The following is a 15,497-nucleotide window of genomic DNA, read 5'->3' as shown; positions in this document are numbered from 1 at the left end:
TTAGTTTTATTGATCTTTGCTATCGTTTCCTTCTTTTATTTTTCATTTCTTTCTTTTTTCTTTTTTTTGTTTTTTTTTTTGCGGTATGCGGCCTCTCACTGCTGTGGCCTCTCCCGTTGCGGAGCACAGGCTCTGGACGCGCAGTCTCAGAGGCCATGGCTCACGGGCCCAGCCACTCTGCGGCATGTGGGATCTTCCCGGACCAGGGCAGGAACCCATGTCCCCTGCATCGGCAGGCAGACTCTCAACCACTGTCCCACCAGTGAAGCCCCATTTATTTCTGATCTGATTTTTATGATTTCTTTCCTTCTGCTAACTTTGGGTGTTTTTTGTTCTTCTTTCTCTAATTGCTTTAGGTGCAAGGGTAGGTTGTTTATTCGAGATCCTGTTTCTTAAGGTAGGATTGTATTGCTGTAAACTTCCCTCTTATAACTGCTTTTGCTGCATCCCATAGATTTTGGGTCGTCGTGTCTCCATTGTCATTTGTTTCTAGGTATTTTTTTATTTCCTCTTTGATTTCTTCAGTGAGCACGTCGTTATTAAGTAGTGTATTGTTTAGCCTCCATGTGTTTGTATTTTTTACAGATCTTTTCCTGTAATTGATATCTAGTCTCATAGCATTGTGGTCAGAAAAGATACTTGATACAATTTCAATTTTCTTAAATTTACCAAGGCTTGATTTGTGACCCAAGATATGATCTGTCCTGGAGAATGTTCCATGAGCACTTGAGAAAAATGTGTATTCTGTTGTTTTTTGATGGAATGTCCTATAAATATCAGTTAAGTCCATCTTGTTTAATGTATCATTTAAAGCTTGTTTTTCCTTATTTATTTTCATTTTGGATGATCTGTCCATTGGTGAAAGTGGGATGTTAACGTCCCCTACTATGAATGTGTTACTGTCGATTTCCCCTTTTATGGCTGTTAGTATTTGCCTTATGTATTCAGGTGATCCTATGTTGGGTGCATAAATATTTACAATTGTTATATCTTCTTCTTGGATTGATCCCTTGATCATTATGTAGTGTCCTTCTTTGTCTCTTGTAATAGTCTTTATTTTAAAGTCTATTTTGTCTGATGAGAATTGCTACTCCAGCTTTCTTTTGGTTTCCATTTGCATGGAATATCTTTTTCCATCTGCTTACTTTCAGTCTGTATGTGTCTCTAGGTCTGAAGTGGGTCTCTTGTAGACAGCAAATACATGGGTCTTGTTTTTGTATCCATTCAGTCAATCTGTGTCTTTTGGAGGGAGCATTTAGTCCATTTACATTTAAGGTAATTATCGATATGTATGTTTCTATTCACATTTTCTTAATTGTTTTGGTTCGTTATTGTAGGTCTTTTCCTTCTCTTGTGTTTCTTGCCTAGAGAAGATCCTTTAGCAGTTGTTGTAGAGCTGGTTTGGTGGTGCTGAACTCTCTCAGCTTTTGCTTATCTGTAAAGGCTTTAATTTCTCCATCAAATCTGAATGAGATCCTTGCTGGGTAGAGTAATCTTGGTTGCAGGTTTTTCTCTGTCATCACTTTAAATATGTCCTGCCACTCCCTTCTGGCTTGCAGAGTTTCTGCTGAAAGATCAGCTGTTAACCTTATCGGGATTCCCTTGTGTGTTATTTGTTGTTTTTCCCTTGCTGCTTTTAATATGTTTTCTTTGTATTTAATTTTTGATAGTTTGATTAATATGTGTCTTGGCTTATTTCTCCTTGGATTTATCCTGTATGGAACTCTCTGTGCTTCCTGGACTTGATTAACTTTTCCTTTCCCATTTTAGGGAAGTTTTCAACTATAATCTCTTCAAATATTTTCTCAGTCCCTTTCTTTTTCTCTTCTTCTTCTTGAACCCCTATAATTCGAATGTTGGTGCATTTAATGTTGTCCCAGAAGTCTCTGAGACTGTCCTCAGCTCTTTTCATTCTTTTTTCTTTATTCTGCTCTGCAGTAGTTATTTCCACTATTTTATCTTCCAGGTTACTTATCCATTCTTCTGCCTCAGTTATTCTGCTATTGATCCCATCTAGAGTATTTTTAACTTCATTTATTGTGTTGTTCATCGTTGCTTGTTTCATCTTTAGTTCTTCTAGGTCCTTGTTAAATGTTTCTTGCATTTTGTCTATTCTATTTCCAAGATTTTGGATCATCTTTACTATCATTATTCTGAATTCTTTTTCAGGTAGACTGCCTATTTCCTCTTCATTTGTTAGGTCTGGTGGGTTTTTATCTTGCTCCTTCATCTGCTGTGTGTTTTTCTGTTTTCTCATTTTGCTTATCTTACTGTGTTTGGGGTCTCCTTTTTGCAGGCTGCAGGTTCATAGTTTCCATTGTTTTTGGTGTCTGTCCCCAGTGGCTAAGGTTGGTTCAGTGGGTTGTGTAGGCTTCCTGGTGGAGGGGACTAGTTAGTGCCTGAGTTCTGGTGGATGAGGCTGGATCTTGTCTTTCTGGTGGGCAGGTCCACGTCTGGTGGTGTGTTTTGGGATGTCTGTGGACTTATTATGATTTTGGGCAGCCTCTCTGCTAATGGGTGGGTTTGTGTTCCTGTCTTGCTAGTTTTTTGGCATAGGATGTCCAGCACTGTAGCTTGCTGGTCGTTGAGTGAAGCTGGGTGCTGGTGTTGAGATGGAGATCTCTGGGAGATTTTCGCCGTTTGATATTATGTGGAGCTGGGAGGTCTCTTGTGGACCAGTGTCCTGAAGTTGGCTCTCCCACCTCAGAGGCACAGCACTGACTTCTGGCTGCAGCACCAAGAGCCTTTCATCCACAGGGCTCAGAATAAAAGGGAGGAAAAGTAGAAAGAAAGAATTGGTCGATAAGAAAGAAAGGAAGGAAGGAAGGAAGGAGGTCGGGAGGGAGGGAGGAAGGAAGGAGGGAAGGAAGGAAAAAGAGAAAGAAAGAAGATAAAGTAAAATAAAATAATATAAAATATGAAAAAGTTATTAAAATAAAAAAATAATTAAGGATGAAAAACAAAAACGGACGGTTAGAACCGTAGGACAAATGGTGGAAGCAAAGCTATACAGACAAAATCTCACAGAGAAGCATACACATACACATTCACAAAAAGAGGAAAAGGGGAAGAAATCATAAATCTTGCTCTCAAAGTCCACCTCCTCAATTTGGGATGATTCGTTGTGTATTCAGGTATTCCACAGATGCAGGGTACATCAGGTTGATTGTGGAGCTTTAATCCACTGCTCCTGAGGCTGCTGGGAGAGATTTCCCTTTCTCTTCTTTGTTCTCACAGCTCCCAGGGCCTCAGCTTTGGATTTGGCCCCGGCTCTGCGTGTAGGTCGCCGGAGGGCGTGTGTTCTTTGCTCAGACAGGACGGGGTTAAAGGAGCTGCTGATTCGGGGATTCTGGCTCAGGCCGGGGTTGGGGGGGGGGGGAGTGCGGGGCATGGAGTGCGTGGCGAGCCTGCGGCGGCAGAGGCCAGTGTGACGTTGCACCAGCCTGAGGCACGCCGTGCGTTCTCCCGGGGAAGTTGTCCCTGGATCCCGGGAACCTGGCAGTGGCGGGCTGCACAGGCTCCCCGGAAGGGGGGTGTGGATAGTGACCTGTGCTTGCACACAGGCTTCTTGGTGGCGGCAGCAGCAGCCTTAGTGTCTCATGCCTGTCTCTGCGGTCTGCGCTTTTAGCCGCGTCTCGCGCCCGTCTCTGGAGCTCCTTTAAGCAGCGCTCTTAATCCCCTCTTTTGGGAGGTCTGAGGTCTTCTGCCAGCGTTCAGTAGGTGTTCTGTAGGAGTTGTTCCACGTGTAGATGTATTTCTGGTGTATCTGTGGGGAGGAAGGTGATCTCCGTGTCTTACTCTTCTGCCATCTTCCCGGAAGCACCCGCTTAGAGATCTTTTTTAGTGTAGGCATTCACAGCCCTGTTTTTGCTGTATCCTGTAAGTTTTAGTGTTGTCTTAGTTAGCTTGATCTGCCAAAACAGAATCCCATACATCAGGTGGCTTAAACAACGGAAATTAATTTTCTCACAGTCTGGGGGCTAGAAGTTTAAGATCAACGTGCCAGCATGGTCCGTTTCTGGTGAGAACTTTATTAGCTTGTAGACTGCCACCTTGCTGTGTCTTCATATGGCAGGTAGAGAGAGCAAGAGCAAGCTCTCTGGTATCTGTTATGAGGACACTAATCCCATCATGAAGGCCCTACCTCAGCCTCCTCTAAATCTAATTACCTCCTAAGGCCCCATCCCCAAATACATCCCATTAGGAGTTAAGGCTTCAACATATGAATCTTCGGGGGACACAGTTCAGTTCATAGCAGGTATGTTATATTTTTGTCTTCATTCATCGCAAAGTACTTCCGAATTTTCCTTGCGATTTCTTCTTTGACCCATTGGTTATTTAGGAGTGTGTTAATTCCACATATTTGTGAATTTTACAAATGTATTATTGACTTGTAATTTTATTCCATTGTTGTCAGAACCTACTGTTTATAATTTCAGTTTTGAAATTTTCAGTTTGGAAATTTATTGAGACTTGTTTTGTGGCTGAACATATGGTCTATCCTGGATAATGTTCCACGTGCACTTGAGAAGACTGTATTCTGTTGAGTGGCGTATTCTGTAGGTGTCTGTTAGGTCTAGTTTGTTTATAGTATTCAGGTCTCTCCATCTTTGCTGGTAATCTAATTTTATCCATTATTACAAATGAGGTATTGAAGTCTTCCAGCTATTACTGAGTCATTTATTTTTCCCTTAAGTTCTGTCAATTTTTACTTCATATATTTTGGGTTTCTACTGTTAGAAGCATATATGTTTGTAATTGTTATATCTTCTTCATGGATATCAAGATTTTTTTTTGACCCTTTTTTCATTATATAATAGCATTCTTTGTCTCTAGTAACAAATACTGTCTTAAAGTCTACTTTGTCTTCTTGTGGCTTTCTAGATCCCAGAAATATGTTGGAGGTTTTGTGAGCCCCTATGGACATCTCACTCCTCATATTTTCCTTTTAAGATTTTTGTTAATCTCTATTATCCATCACCTCAGGCAGCTGCAAACTTAAACACTTGCCTGTAATTGCTTTTGACAAACGCCCCCTGGGGAAATGAATTTTGTACTTAAGCTCCCAGGCACGTCAAATACAGACATCCTTGCAACTGGGGTCTTCCAAGAAACTATTATCAGATAGGCCAGATGATGATAATTCTTTGGGAGCAAGGCTTTGAAAGAGATTCAGCTCCATTCGGCTATCTCTGGTGGCTGCCAGGGAAAGTGTATTTTCATGGCTAACATATCTGGAAAGGGGGGGGGGTGTGGCACTAGGGCAAGTCAGAATGCCTCAAAGCTCACTGTTCTTATCAAGATTTATCCATTTTTCTTAAAAAAAAAAAAATGCTGGGGGCTTCCCTGGTGGCGCAGTGGTTGAGAGTCCGCCTGCCAATGCAGGGGACACGGGTTCGTGCCCCAGTCCGGGAAGATCCCACATGCCGCGGAGCGGCTGGGCCTGTGAGCCATGGCCACTGAGCCTGCGTGTCCGGAGCCTGTGCTCCGCAACGGGAGAGGCCACAACAGTGAGAGGCCTGCGTATCACCAAAAAAAAAAAAAAAAAAAAAAATGCTGGTTTGCAGCAAGCCTTTGGCTAGTTACCAGAGTTCTAAAAAAGTAGATTCTAACATTTTTTGCCAATTTTTTCATTGCTTTTATGAAGGACAGAACTTTTGGTGGTCTTTACTCCATTATTCTTGCTGATAGAATCCAGTGCATCACTTTTGGTAAAGGTAGGCACTGAGGCAGCAGCGACCTTCCCAAATCAGTAGTGCCAAGCTGGTCCAAGACATGATTGAGTCAGGAGGAGGCAAGTAACCCTCCTCCTAAATGGAGATACAAACAGAGACCCTAAGCAGTTCTACCTCTCAAAGGAGAAGGAAGGAGGGCAGGGAACCATTTTCTTTGAGCATCTACATACTAGGTGCATCTACTATCTATTTAAGCCTCACTACAACCTTTATGATGTATAGCAAGTATTATCCTCATTTTACAAATGAGGAAACTGAAATGAAGGCGGTGAAATGCCACATGCCACAAAGCTTCAAGTGACATACCTAGGATTCAGACCTGAAAAGGCCATTCCCTTTCTACCATATTTTTATTTATTGAGTTGTCTCTGTGTGACCACTACATGTAATCATGCTTTCTCATTTAATCATCACTCAACTCTTCGAGGTTGATTTTATTACCCTCATTTTACAGAAGAGGAAACTGAGGCTGAGAGATTAGTCCTCTTGCCCAGGTTATAGTGTAAATAGGACAGAGGCAGTCCTGCTGGGCTCCTTCATCCTTACCTTCAGACAGTGTGCAGTGCTTCCTCAGTAGGCCTACGATTGTCACACCTCCTGCTCACTCGCCTCTGGGGACCAACCTATGCTATTCCCCATATAAGGAGCCCTTGTCTGGTATCTGAAGTCCTAGAGTGACCAAGGTCAAAAGAAATCCCCTTGGCTACCCATGTCGCTGTCTAGTAGAAAGAGCACTACATTAGGAATTCTGGCTTCTGGCCACTGAATTTGGCTCTCTGAAAACTTGTGCCTCTTAGAGCCTCAGTTTTCTCATCTATAATTGGCCTTCAAAATGGGATAACCAGGGAAGAAAATATCTGCATTTTACTTTCTCTCTTCTTTTGTTAGTGTATTTTATAATGAATTATAGTTGTTCATGTATATAATTTGGGTATATACGTTCAGCTGTTTACTGATGGGTTGCCTAATCGTAGATCACTGGTCTATGAAGTGAGGGGTTTGACTGCAGTGTGTTCCAGTACCAATATTCTGTCAAATTTACCAAAAAGGCCTCTTAGGTTTCGGTTGAAAATTTGGCAATGTTAACTCTTTGGCTACTGTTAACCTTGATATCTTTGGTTATCTTTCCCTTCAAGTCTTTTCCCTGGTTGTAATTTCTTCAGCCAGAGATGCTCTCTACTTCTCTACAGTGCTGTAGTGCTTGTAGTTTTTGGAATTGAGTGCTGTGTGTCACTGGTTTCAGGAAGTGGCCTGTGGAACTGGCAGAGTAGGCAGAGTAGTTGCCATTTTTCAGCAGGCAGGATGGGGCCCCATCTTGCTTTCTTTGCAGTGAACCATAACTGGAGCAAACTGCAAAGCCCTGACTTATCTTTATGACCATGGAAATCTGGGCCAAACTATTCTCAATTCTTTTTTACCCTGAGATGCCAAACACTATGTACAACAATCTAGACCTAAGAGTCTCTGGGTTAGTAAAGATGTTTAACTCTGCAAAAGAAACTAAAGAACCTCAGGCAATACTCATCACTGCTCACTTCTTTTTATGATAAACACCTGAGATCTGTTCCTGCAGCTGGGGAGGCCCTACCCACCTTCCCTGCCCAGGGTTCCAGATTCCTCATTGGAATGTACACACAGTGCTCTTACTTACCTTATTTATGATCCCTTTCCCCATTTTTTAAAAAATAAATACTGTTCCTCACACCATCTTGGAAAGAGTTGTAGTTATTTACTAAAGATGGTCAGAATGCCTCAAAGCTCACTGTTCTTATCAAGATTTATCCATTTTTCTTAAAAAAAAAAATGCTGGGGGCTTCCCTGGTGGCGCAGTGGTTAAGAATCCACCTGCCAATGCAGGGTCACGGGTTCGAGCCCTGGTCTGGGAAGATCCCACATGCCACAGGGCAACTAAGCCCGTGTGCCACAACTACTGAGCCCGCATGTCACAACTACTGAAGCCGTATGCATAGAGCCCATGGTCCAGAACAAGAGAAGCCACCGCAATAAGCCCGCGCACTGCAATGAAGAGTAGCCCCTGCTCGCCGCAACTAGAGAAAGCCAGTGCGTAGCAACGAAGACCCAACACAGTCAAAAATAAAAGAAATTTTTTTGAAAAGAAAGATAAAAAAATTTTTTTCTAAAGACAAATGGTAAAATAGCTGTCATAATCACAGTCACAGTCCTCACTAGTAGGGCATCTGATAAAATTGATAGGATCAGTTCAGTTAAATGCAGTAAAACACCATTCAGTGTGCTATGAAGAAAGGAAAGATACTACCAGTTCATTGGACACACTACCAATTGTAAAATGCATCCTGATTTCAGATATTAAAATGGGAAAAAATGTCTTTGGAAAGGAAACTACCATTTTTCATAGATTCTAACTCTTAAGTGGAAGAGCAAAAACTAGAGAGACTAGGAATACCAGTGGATGGCTGAGAGTCTTACAGAGTGCAGAAATATGGGAGCCAAAGGAAAACTCCAAGATGTAGCAGCTGGCAGGGTCTGTACAGTGAATATCTTCTAAAATAAATTATTTTACCAGAATGTTGCTGGAATCAGTCCTTATTATCATTGAAGAAGTTGAAAGGGCTAGTTGCCTGTTGCCTAAAGAGACAGGATGAGTGAATACATGTTTAAATTTCTTTAATTCAAGTAGATAAGTGCCTACTATGTGTAAGGAGTTGTGGTACCTAAAATTAATGTATCTTTTTAAAATTTGTAGTTTTTAAGAATAACTTAATTTCTTCCCTAAAATTAACTAGTCACATTTTAGCAGTAAATAAACTTACTCAATTTAGTGGTAGTTCTAGCAACATCAGTTCTTGCAGAAAAATAAAAGTCACCCAACTCCTACATGTAGACATATTTTCAAAAGCAGTTGCAAAAGTCTTCCAGACTATTACTGAATTCTTATCTAATGAGCATTTTTCTCAGACATGTGGATCTTCATCTTCACAGATGACTTTTTTGAAAAAGTTTTTTGGCCGTGCCAAGCAGCATGTGGGATCCTGGGATCCTAGTTCCCTGACCAGGGATTGAACCCGTGCCCCCTGCAGTGGAAGCACAAAATCTTAACCGCTGGATCACCGGGGAAGTCCCTATATGGATGATCCATAGGTGTTTCCACAAGCTGTCCAGAAGTTAAAGAAGCATACCATTCCCTGTGGAAAAAGAAGCGATGTTCTGTAGCTTTTTGACTCTTGGCCAAAGAACCTAATTCTGTACATTACTTCTGTCTTTGCCTTGGCCATTTTCAAGCAATAATTATAGATCTGATTATTTATTGAGAAGAGTGAACTGTTCTGAAGGAGTAAAATATGGATCTGAGTGAAGGAAGTTAGCTCCTAGAGCATTTTCCAGGAATTTTCTGACTTTACCAACCTGTGACAGTTTTGATACTCAGAAACATTGATTTCACTTACTTTTCTTAGCTTACTTCCCCCCAGCCCCCCCAAGTATATAATACTCTTAAATAATGTGGTAGAAAATCTTATTTGGGTGGACTTCTTTTTTTTTTTTAAGTTTTTTTTTTTTTTTTTTTTTTTGATGTGGACCACTTTTAAAGTCTTTATTGAACTTGCTACAACACTGCCTCTGTTTTATGTTTTTTGGTGTTTTGGCTGCGAGGCATGTGGCATCCCAGCTCCCCGACCAGGGATTGAACGTGCACCCCCCTGCATTGGAAGACGAATTCTCAGCCACTGGACTGCCAGGGAAGTCCCTCGGGTGGACTTTTTTTTTTTTTTTTTGAGGTACGCGGGCCTCTCACTATTGTGGCCTCCTGTTGCGGAGTACAGGCTCTGGACGCGTAGGCTTAGCGGCCATGGCTCACGGGCCCAGCAGCTCCGCGGCATGTGGGATCCTCCCGGAGTGGGGCACGAACTCGTGTCCCCTGTATCGGCAGGCAGACTCTCAACCACTGCGCCACTAGGGAAGCCCCCTTGGGTGGACTTTTGATCAGACTTTCTTTGCTTTTATTTTTAACTTCCCTAAATTATAAATGTTTATTTTGTAGGTATCATAGCTGCAAATGTTTTTGTATTTTGTTTGTGGAGAGTACCTTCTCTACAGCGGACGATGATCAGATATTTCACATCCAGTCCAGCCTCAAGTAAGTCTAACTTGTGTGATTTTATTTTGAGGTAGAGGTAAAATGGAAGAAATATGCTTTATGGTAATTGAAGTGCTGTAAAAAAGATGATTTACTTGTCAATAATTGTAAGCAAAATCTGGAGGATAGGCTGTAAACTCTTGGAGGACAGGAACCTCATTTCTCTTACAGCTGTGTTAAGGCACCTAAAATGTACTTTGCACATAATAGATAATCTAAATATTTTTTAGTGATTTAAGGTCTGTGATCACTACAAGTTTACTCTTTGAAGAGACTATTATATACAATTTTATTTCTTTAATTGAAATAATTTACAAATTCTTTTTTCTAACTAACTTTTTCTATAGGACAAGTTGCTTTCATTGACCTGAGAATCTTTATTGGTTGCTTACTAAGTAGAAAATCTCTGAGATTTAAGATAGCATTTTTCAAGTGGTAAAAAGCTGTCTTAAACCATCTTATCCAATCTTTTAACCAGCTCTGGTTTGTTTCTCATGTTTATGTCATAATAATAATGAAAAAATCTAAAATGGATCATTTTTACTGGCTGTGTGTTCCACAATTACAAGACTTTTTCTTTCTCTTGTAGAGGTCCTTTGTTCTCCAATGTTGCTGTCAACGTTCAGTCATTTCTCCTTGTTTCACATGGCAGCAAATATGTACGTCTTGTGGAGCTTCTCCTCCAGCATAGTGAACATTCTCGGTCAAGAGCAGTTCATGGCAGTGTACTTATCTGCAGGTAACAAGCTTTCATCTCAGGCCCTTTCAGAGTATAAGTGTTCTCCCCTATCTGGAGAAGGGACAAAGGGAATGATTATAGCCGTATTCTATATTCCGTAAGTGCTCAGTACATATTTGTTTCTCAGATTGTATATAGAGAAGGATACAAACTGGTGTAGTGTTTAAGCATGTCATTTTTATCTCCCTAGGCCTTGGTTTCTTCAGCTCAGGCCCATCATTTTATAGATTAGTGGTTCCCAGACTTCCGGGCTGCCTCAATCATCTGGATCTGTGTTAAATAACCTTAACGCTCATTTCCCAAGTGCGTTCAGTTTTCAGAAAACTTTCGATTAGCTATCCAATAAGATTGTCAAGAATTAGTTCATTCTTTGTTGCAAGCATATATTAGCATGGAACCACTCAAGTCATCCTGGAGGTAGCATCATTTCCTTATTTCACTAGTAAATGATAGTGCAGGATTCCCGGTTCCTAGATGCTGCTAAATTGGCAGTTAGTTGATTATATTTTACTTATCTCAAAAAAATTTTTTTTTACTTTGTTTGCAAAATGTACTTAATTCAAACCATAAAGTGTAAAAATTTATTCCTAAAATCCCTTCATTTAAAAACAGTATAGCTGGCAGATATATGTAGTGAAAAGACACTGAGCTTGGAGATGGAAGACCTAGGTTCAGATTCTGTTTCTGCTTACCAGCTGTGTGATGTTGCAGAAAAAACTATATATACTCTCTGAGGATAAAACTGCTTACTCTCATGACATGGGGTTGTAGAAGGGATAAAATAAAAGCACCTACCACAAGGCCCAGAGTGGGTACTTAATCAGTGTTAATTAAATACTCACATGCATCTAGTCCTCAAAACAGAAGCTGAGCAGTATCTTTGGCCTAATAAGTTAAGTGTGTAGTTCTTTCCCCTAGCACTAATGTTGTTGTAGGTACAAAGGGTCTGTTTCAAGTGCCATTAATTCCTGCTCTATAGAAAGTTGCTTTTTAAAGTTAGCCATACTCAGTTCAGATGACATTGGTGCCAAAGGGACCTGTAAAGGATCATCTAGTCTAGATCTGCAACACATTCATTTGGCAAGCTGGGTAAAATATAGACTCCCTGGTCCCACTCCAGAGGTTCTGATTTAGTGTTTAGAGTGCAGTCCAGAGAATTCCCAGACAGTTGGTGAGCTTGGGAACTAGTCTTTCTTCATACAGTGTAGTTGAGGAAAATGATAACTACAAGGTAAAGTGAATGACCCCCTGTTACTCAGTAAGTGGTACAGTGGGTCAGATTTTGCTTTCCCTGTAATATATCTGAAGCAACAGGCAGGATAAGTATCTATGCCTGCACCTTGTAGTGACCTGGGTAGAAACCCAACATTGTTAGTCTCTGTGGGGTGGAGGTCAGAAATGGAAGCCATTTTTATACCTCACTAAAATTACTGAAATGTGATTTATTTCTTAGGTGTTATTTCCAATTTTGTTAGTTATGTGTGTAAAGTTGCCACAGGAAGATATGGACCATCACTTGGTGCAGTAAGTATTTCTAACTAAAATTTTTTGCTTCATTTTGAAATAATTTTAGAATTACAAGAAAGTTGCAAAATTAGTACAAAGGGTTCCTATATACCCTTAACCCTACTATTAACTACAGAACCACAGTACAACTATCAATGCCAAAATATTAATATTTAAACAATACTATTAACTAATCGACATCTAATTTAGAATTTATACATTTGTAAAGCCTTATAAATTTCAGGTTATAGCTTTTAACCATTGGTCATTTATATATACTTAACTGGCACAGTGTGTATATCATGAGGAGTACTCAAAATAGTGGGTATGCAATCCCCATAAACTGGAGAGCCTAATCTAGCATTGGAAAAGTCTAAGTAATTAGAGATTTGAATCTGATACTGTGTCCTCCTCTTTTGTCAATATTTGAGTGCTATGCAGATTAGACTACTAGGCACTGTACTTACTAGAGGCTGAGGATACATCCAGTGAGTAAGATGTCAAAATTCCTGCCCTCAGTTATTTCTGGATGATTTTTAAAAATTACAATTGTGTTTTCTTTTGAGTTTAATGACAGATTTCTAGGCACATGGAAATCTTTACATAATGTTTCTTTAAAAACTACACATTCAATTTTTGCATAGTTACATACACTTAAATGTATTCAATGCACTTAAATGTATTCAAATAGAGAATTTCACATTTAAAGAAACTATAAGAAGTTTCAGTTTTGGAAAAGAATCCTTATGTAAAATAACCATTCCATAATTTGTGTGTTCCTCAGATTTGTGTCTACTTAATTTTCCCAATGAGGCCTGTATCTTGTCTTATGACCTTTATGCTTTCTTAACTTAATCCCGCCCCCCCTATTTTTTCTTCGTGGAATGTTTGTTTTCTATATAAAATTTGATGTCAATATAATTTATATATCTCAAATTCTACCTCATTTGCCAACTAAGCACCTGTTTTGTGAAGGCAGTGAAGACCACTAGGATGACTCAGAAATGGTCTCTGACTTTCAAGTTTAGTTTAGTTGGGGAGAAAACATTATACACATCTAATGTACAGTGAAAGGGCTCAGTAGTCTCTAGAGGACATTGGGGGTTCTGAGGGTGGGAAGACTTTTCTCATTACTTCGGAGGATCTGGGAAGGCATTTTGATGTGCCCTCAGACAAGTGGTATTCCCATTTTACAGATAGGAAACTGAAGTTCATGAGCAGAGTGTGGCAGCATGGCATTTGGAATTAGACTGAGTTTGAATCCCAGCTCTACCACTTACTCATGATTTCCAGGACTTATTACTTAACCTCTCTGAACCTGCTTCCCCATATAAAATGGGGGTAACAAACCTATTTCTCATTTGCAATGCAAGTGTGTTTAGAGTGCTTAGCATAGTAAGGAACATGTAGTAAGAAAGGTGGAAATGGTGGTTTCTATTCAGTCATCAAAATCCTATAGAGCCATGGCAGGATAAAATTATTAGCCCCAAATACTTTCATTCATTCTTGGTTAAAATGAAGGAAAACTAAATCACCAGGTATATGGTATTTTTAATGAGAAATCTGGAGAAAAAAATACTGTTGACAAAATTGTGATAGAAAATGTAAAGTATTGGTCTTATTGCCTTTGAAAGATGAAGATTGTTAAAGAATATTTGTCCATTAACAGTGGCACAAAGGAGCAAGAATACTGACTAGATTTTGGTAAGGGTTTTGTTTAGTTAGAGCTCTGCATATTCTGAATCTCATTTAAAAATGGAACTTCTTACTAGTTATTGGTTATTATTATATTCATTCCCTGTGCTATACAGTATGACCTTGTTGTTTATCCTATATATAATAGTTTGCCTCTGCTAATCCCCAAAGTCCCATTCCTTCCCTCCCCTACCCTGCCTTCCCCTTGGCAACCACAAGTCTGTTCTCTGTATCTGTAAGTCTGTTTTTGTTTCATAGATATGTTGATCTGTATCATATTTTAGATTCCATATATAAGTTATATCATATGATATTTGTCTTTCTCCTTCTTAGTATGGTAATTGCTAGGTCCATCCATGTTGCTGCAAATGGCATTATTTCATTCTTTTTGATGGCTGAGTAATATTCCTGTGTGTGTGTGTGTGTACACACCACATTTTTATCCATTCCCCTGTTGATGGACATTTAGGTTGTTTTCATGTCTTGACTGTTGTAAATAGTGCTGTTATGAACATAGTGGTGCATGTACCTTTTCGAATTAGTTTTGTCTGGGTGTGTGCCAAAGAGTGGGATTGCTGGATCATATGGCAACTCTATTTTTAGTTTTTTGAGGAACCTCCATACTGTTTTCCATAGTGACTGCACCAATCTACATTCTCACCAACAGTATAAGAGGATTCCCTTTTCTCCACACCCTCTCCAGCATTTGTTATTTGTAGACTTTTTAATGTTGGCCTTTATGACCGGTGTGAGGTGGTACCTCATTGTAGTTTTGATTTGCATTTCTCTAATAATTAGCAATGTTGAGCATCTTTTCATGTGTCTATTGGCCATTTGTATTTCTCCTTTGAAGAAAAGTCTATTTAGGTCTTCTGCCCATTTTTCAATTGGGTTTTTTTTTTGTTGTTATTGAATTGTATGAGCCGTTTGTATATTTTGGAAATTAAGCCCTCGTCGGTCGCATCATTTGCAAATATTTTCTCCCATTCCTTAGGTTGTCTTGTCATTTTGTTTATGGTTTCCTTTGCTGTGCAAAAGCTTGTAAGTTTGATTAGGTCCCATTTGTTTATTTTTGTTTTTATTTTTGTTGCCTTGGGAGCCTGACCTAAGAAAACATTGGTACAATTTATGTTAGAGAATGTTTTACCTATGATCTCTTCTAGGAGTTTTATCGTATAATATCTTTTGTTTAAGTCTTTAAGTCATTTTGAGTTTATTTCTGTGCATGGTGTGAGGGTGTGTTCTAACTTTATTGATTTACGTGCAGCTGTCCAACTTGCCCAGCACCACTTGCTGAAGAGACTATCCTTTTCCCATGTTATATTCTTGCCTCCTTTGTTGAAGATTGACTGTAGGTGTGTGGGGTTTTTTCTGGGCTTCCTGTTTTGTTCCATTGAGCTGTATGTCTCTTTTTGTGCCAGTACTACACTGTTTTGATTTCTGTAGCTTTGTAGTACTGTCTGAAGTCTGGGAGGGCTATGCCTCCTGCTTTGTTCTTTTTCCTCAGGATTGCTTTGGCAATTCTGGGTCTTTTATGGTTGTATGTAAATTTTAGGATGATTTGTTCAAGTTCTGTGAAAAATGTCATGGGTAATTTGATAGGGATCGAATTAAATCTGTAGATTGTTTTGAGTAGTATTGCCATTTTAACAGTATTAATTCTTCCAATCCAAGAACATGGGATATCTTTCCATTTCTTTGAATCATC

At 39.7% G+C, this 15,497-nt stretch overlaps 1 protein-coding gene across 3 annotated transcripts in view; it reads left to right on the top strand.

Moving 5' to 3' along the window:
* The window catches only part of PARL (presenilin associated rhomboid like), a 64,837-nt gene that overhangs the window by 35,701 nt on the left and 13,639 nt on the right, over positions 1-15,497 (top strand). For 2 of the 3 annotated variants that reach the window (XM_082654556.1, XM_082654557.1), the window contains 3 exons: positions 9,754-9,849; positions 10,439-10,588; positions 12,042-12,112. In XM_082654556.1, the coding sequence (XP_082510682.1) occupies positions 9,754-9,849; positions 10,439-10,588; positions 12,042-12,112 (317 nt within the window). Of the gene's footprint in view, positions 1-9,022; positions 9,491-9,753; positions 9,850-10,438; positions 10,589-12,041; positions 12,113-15,497 lie in introns of those variants that run through there. The other variant, XM_082654558.1, reaches the window with a different exon arrangement.

This window comes from Grampus griseus (genome assembly GCF_964374135.1).
Source record: "Grampus griseus genome assembly, chromosome: 5".
NCBI lineage: Eukaryota > Metazoa > Chordata > Mammalia > Artiodactyla > Delphinidae > Grampus > Grampus griseus.
Note: the sequence above shows the minus strand (reverse complement) of the source record. Positions and strands in the feature narration are given on the sequence as shown.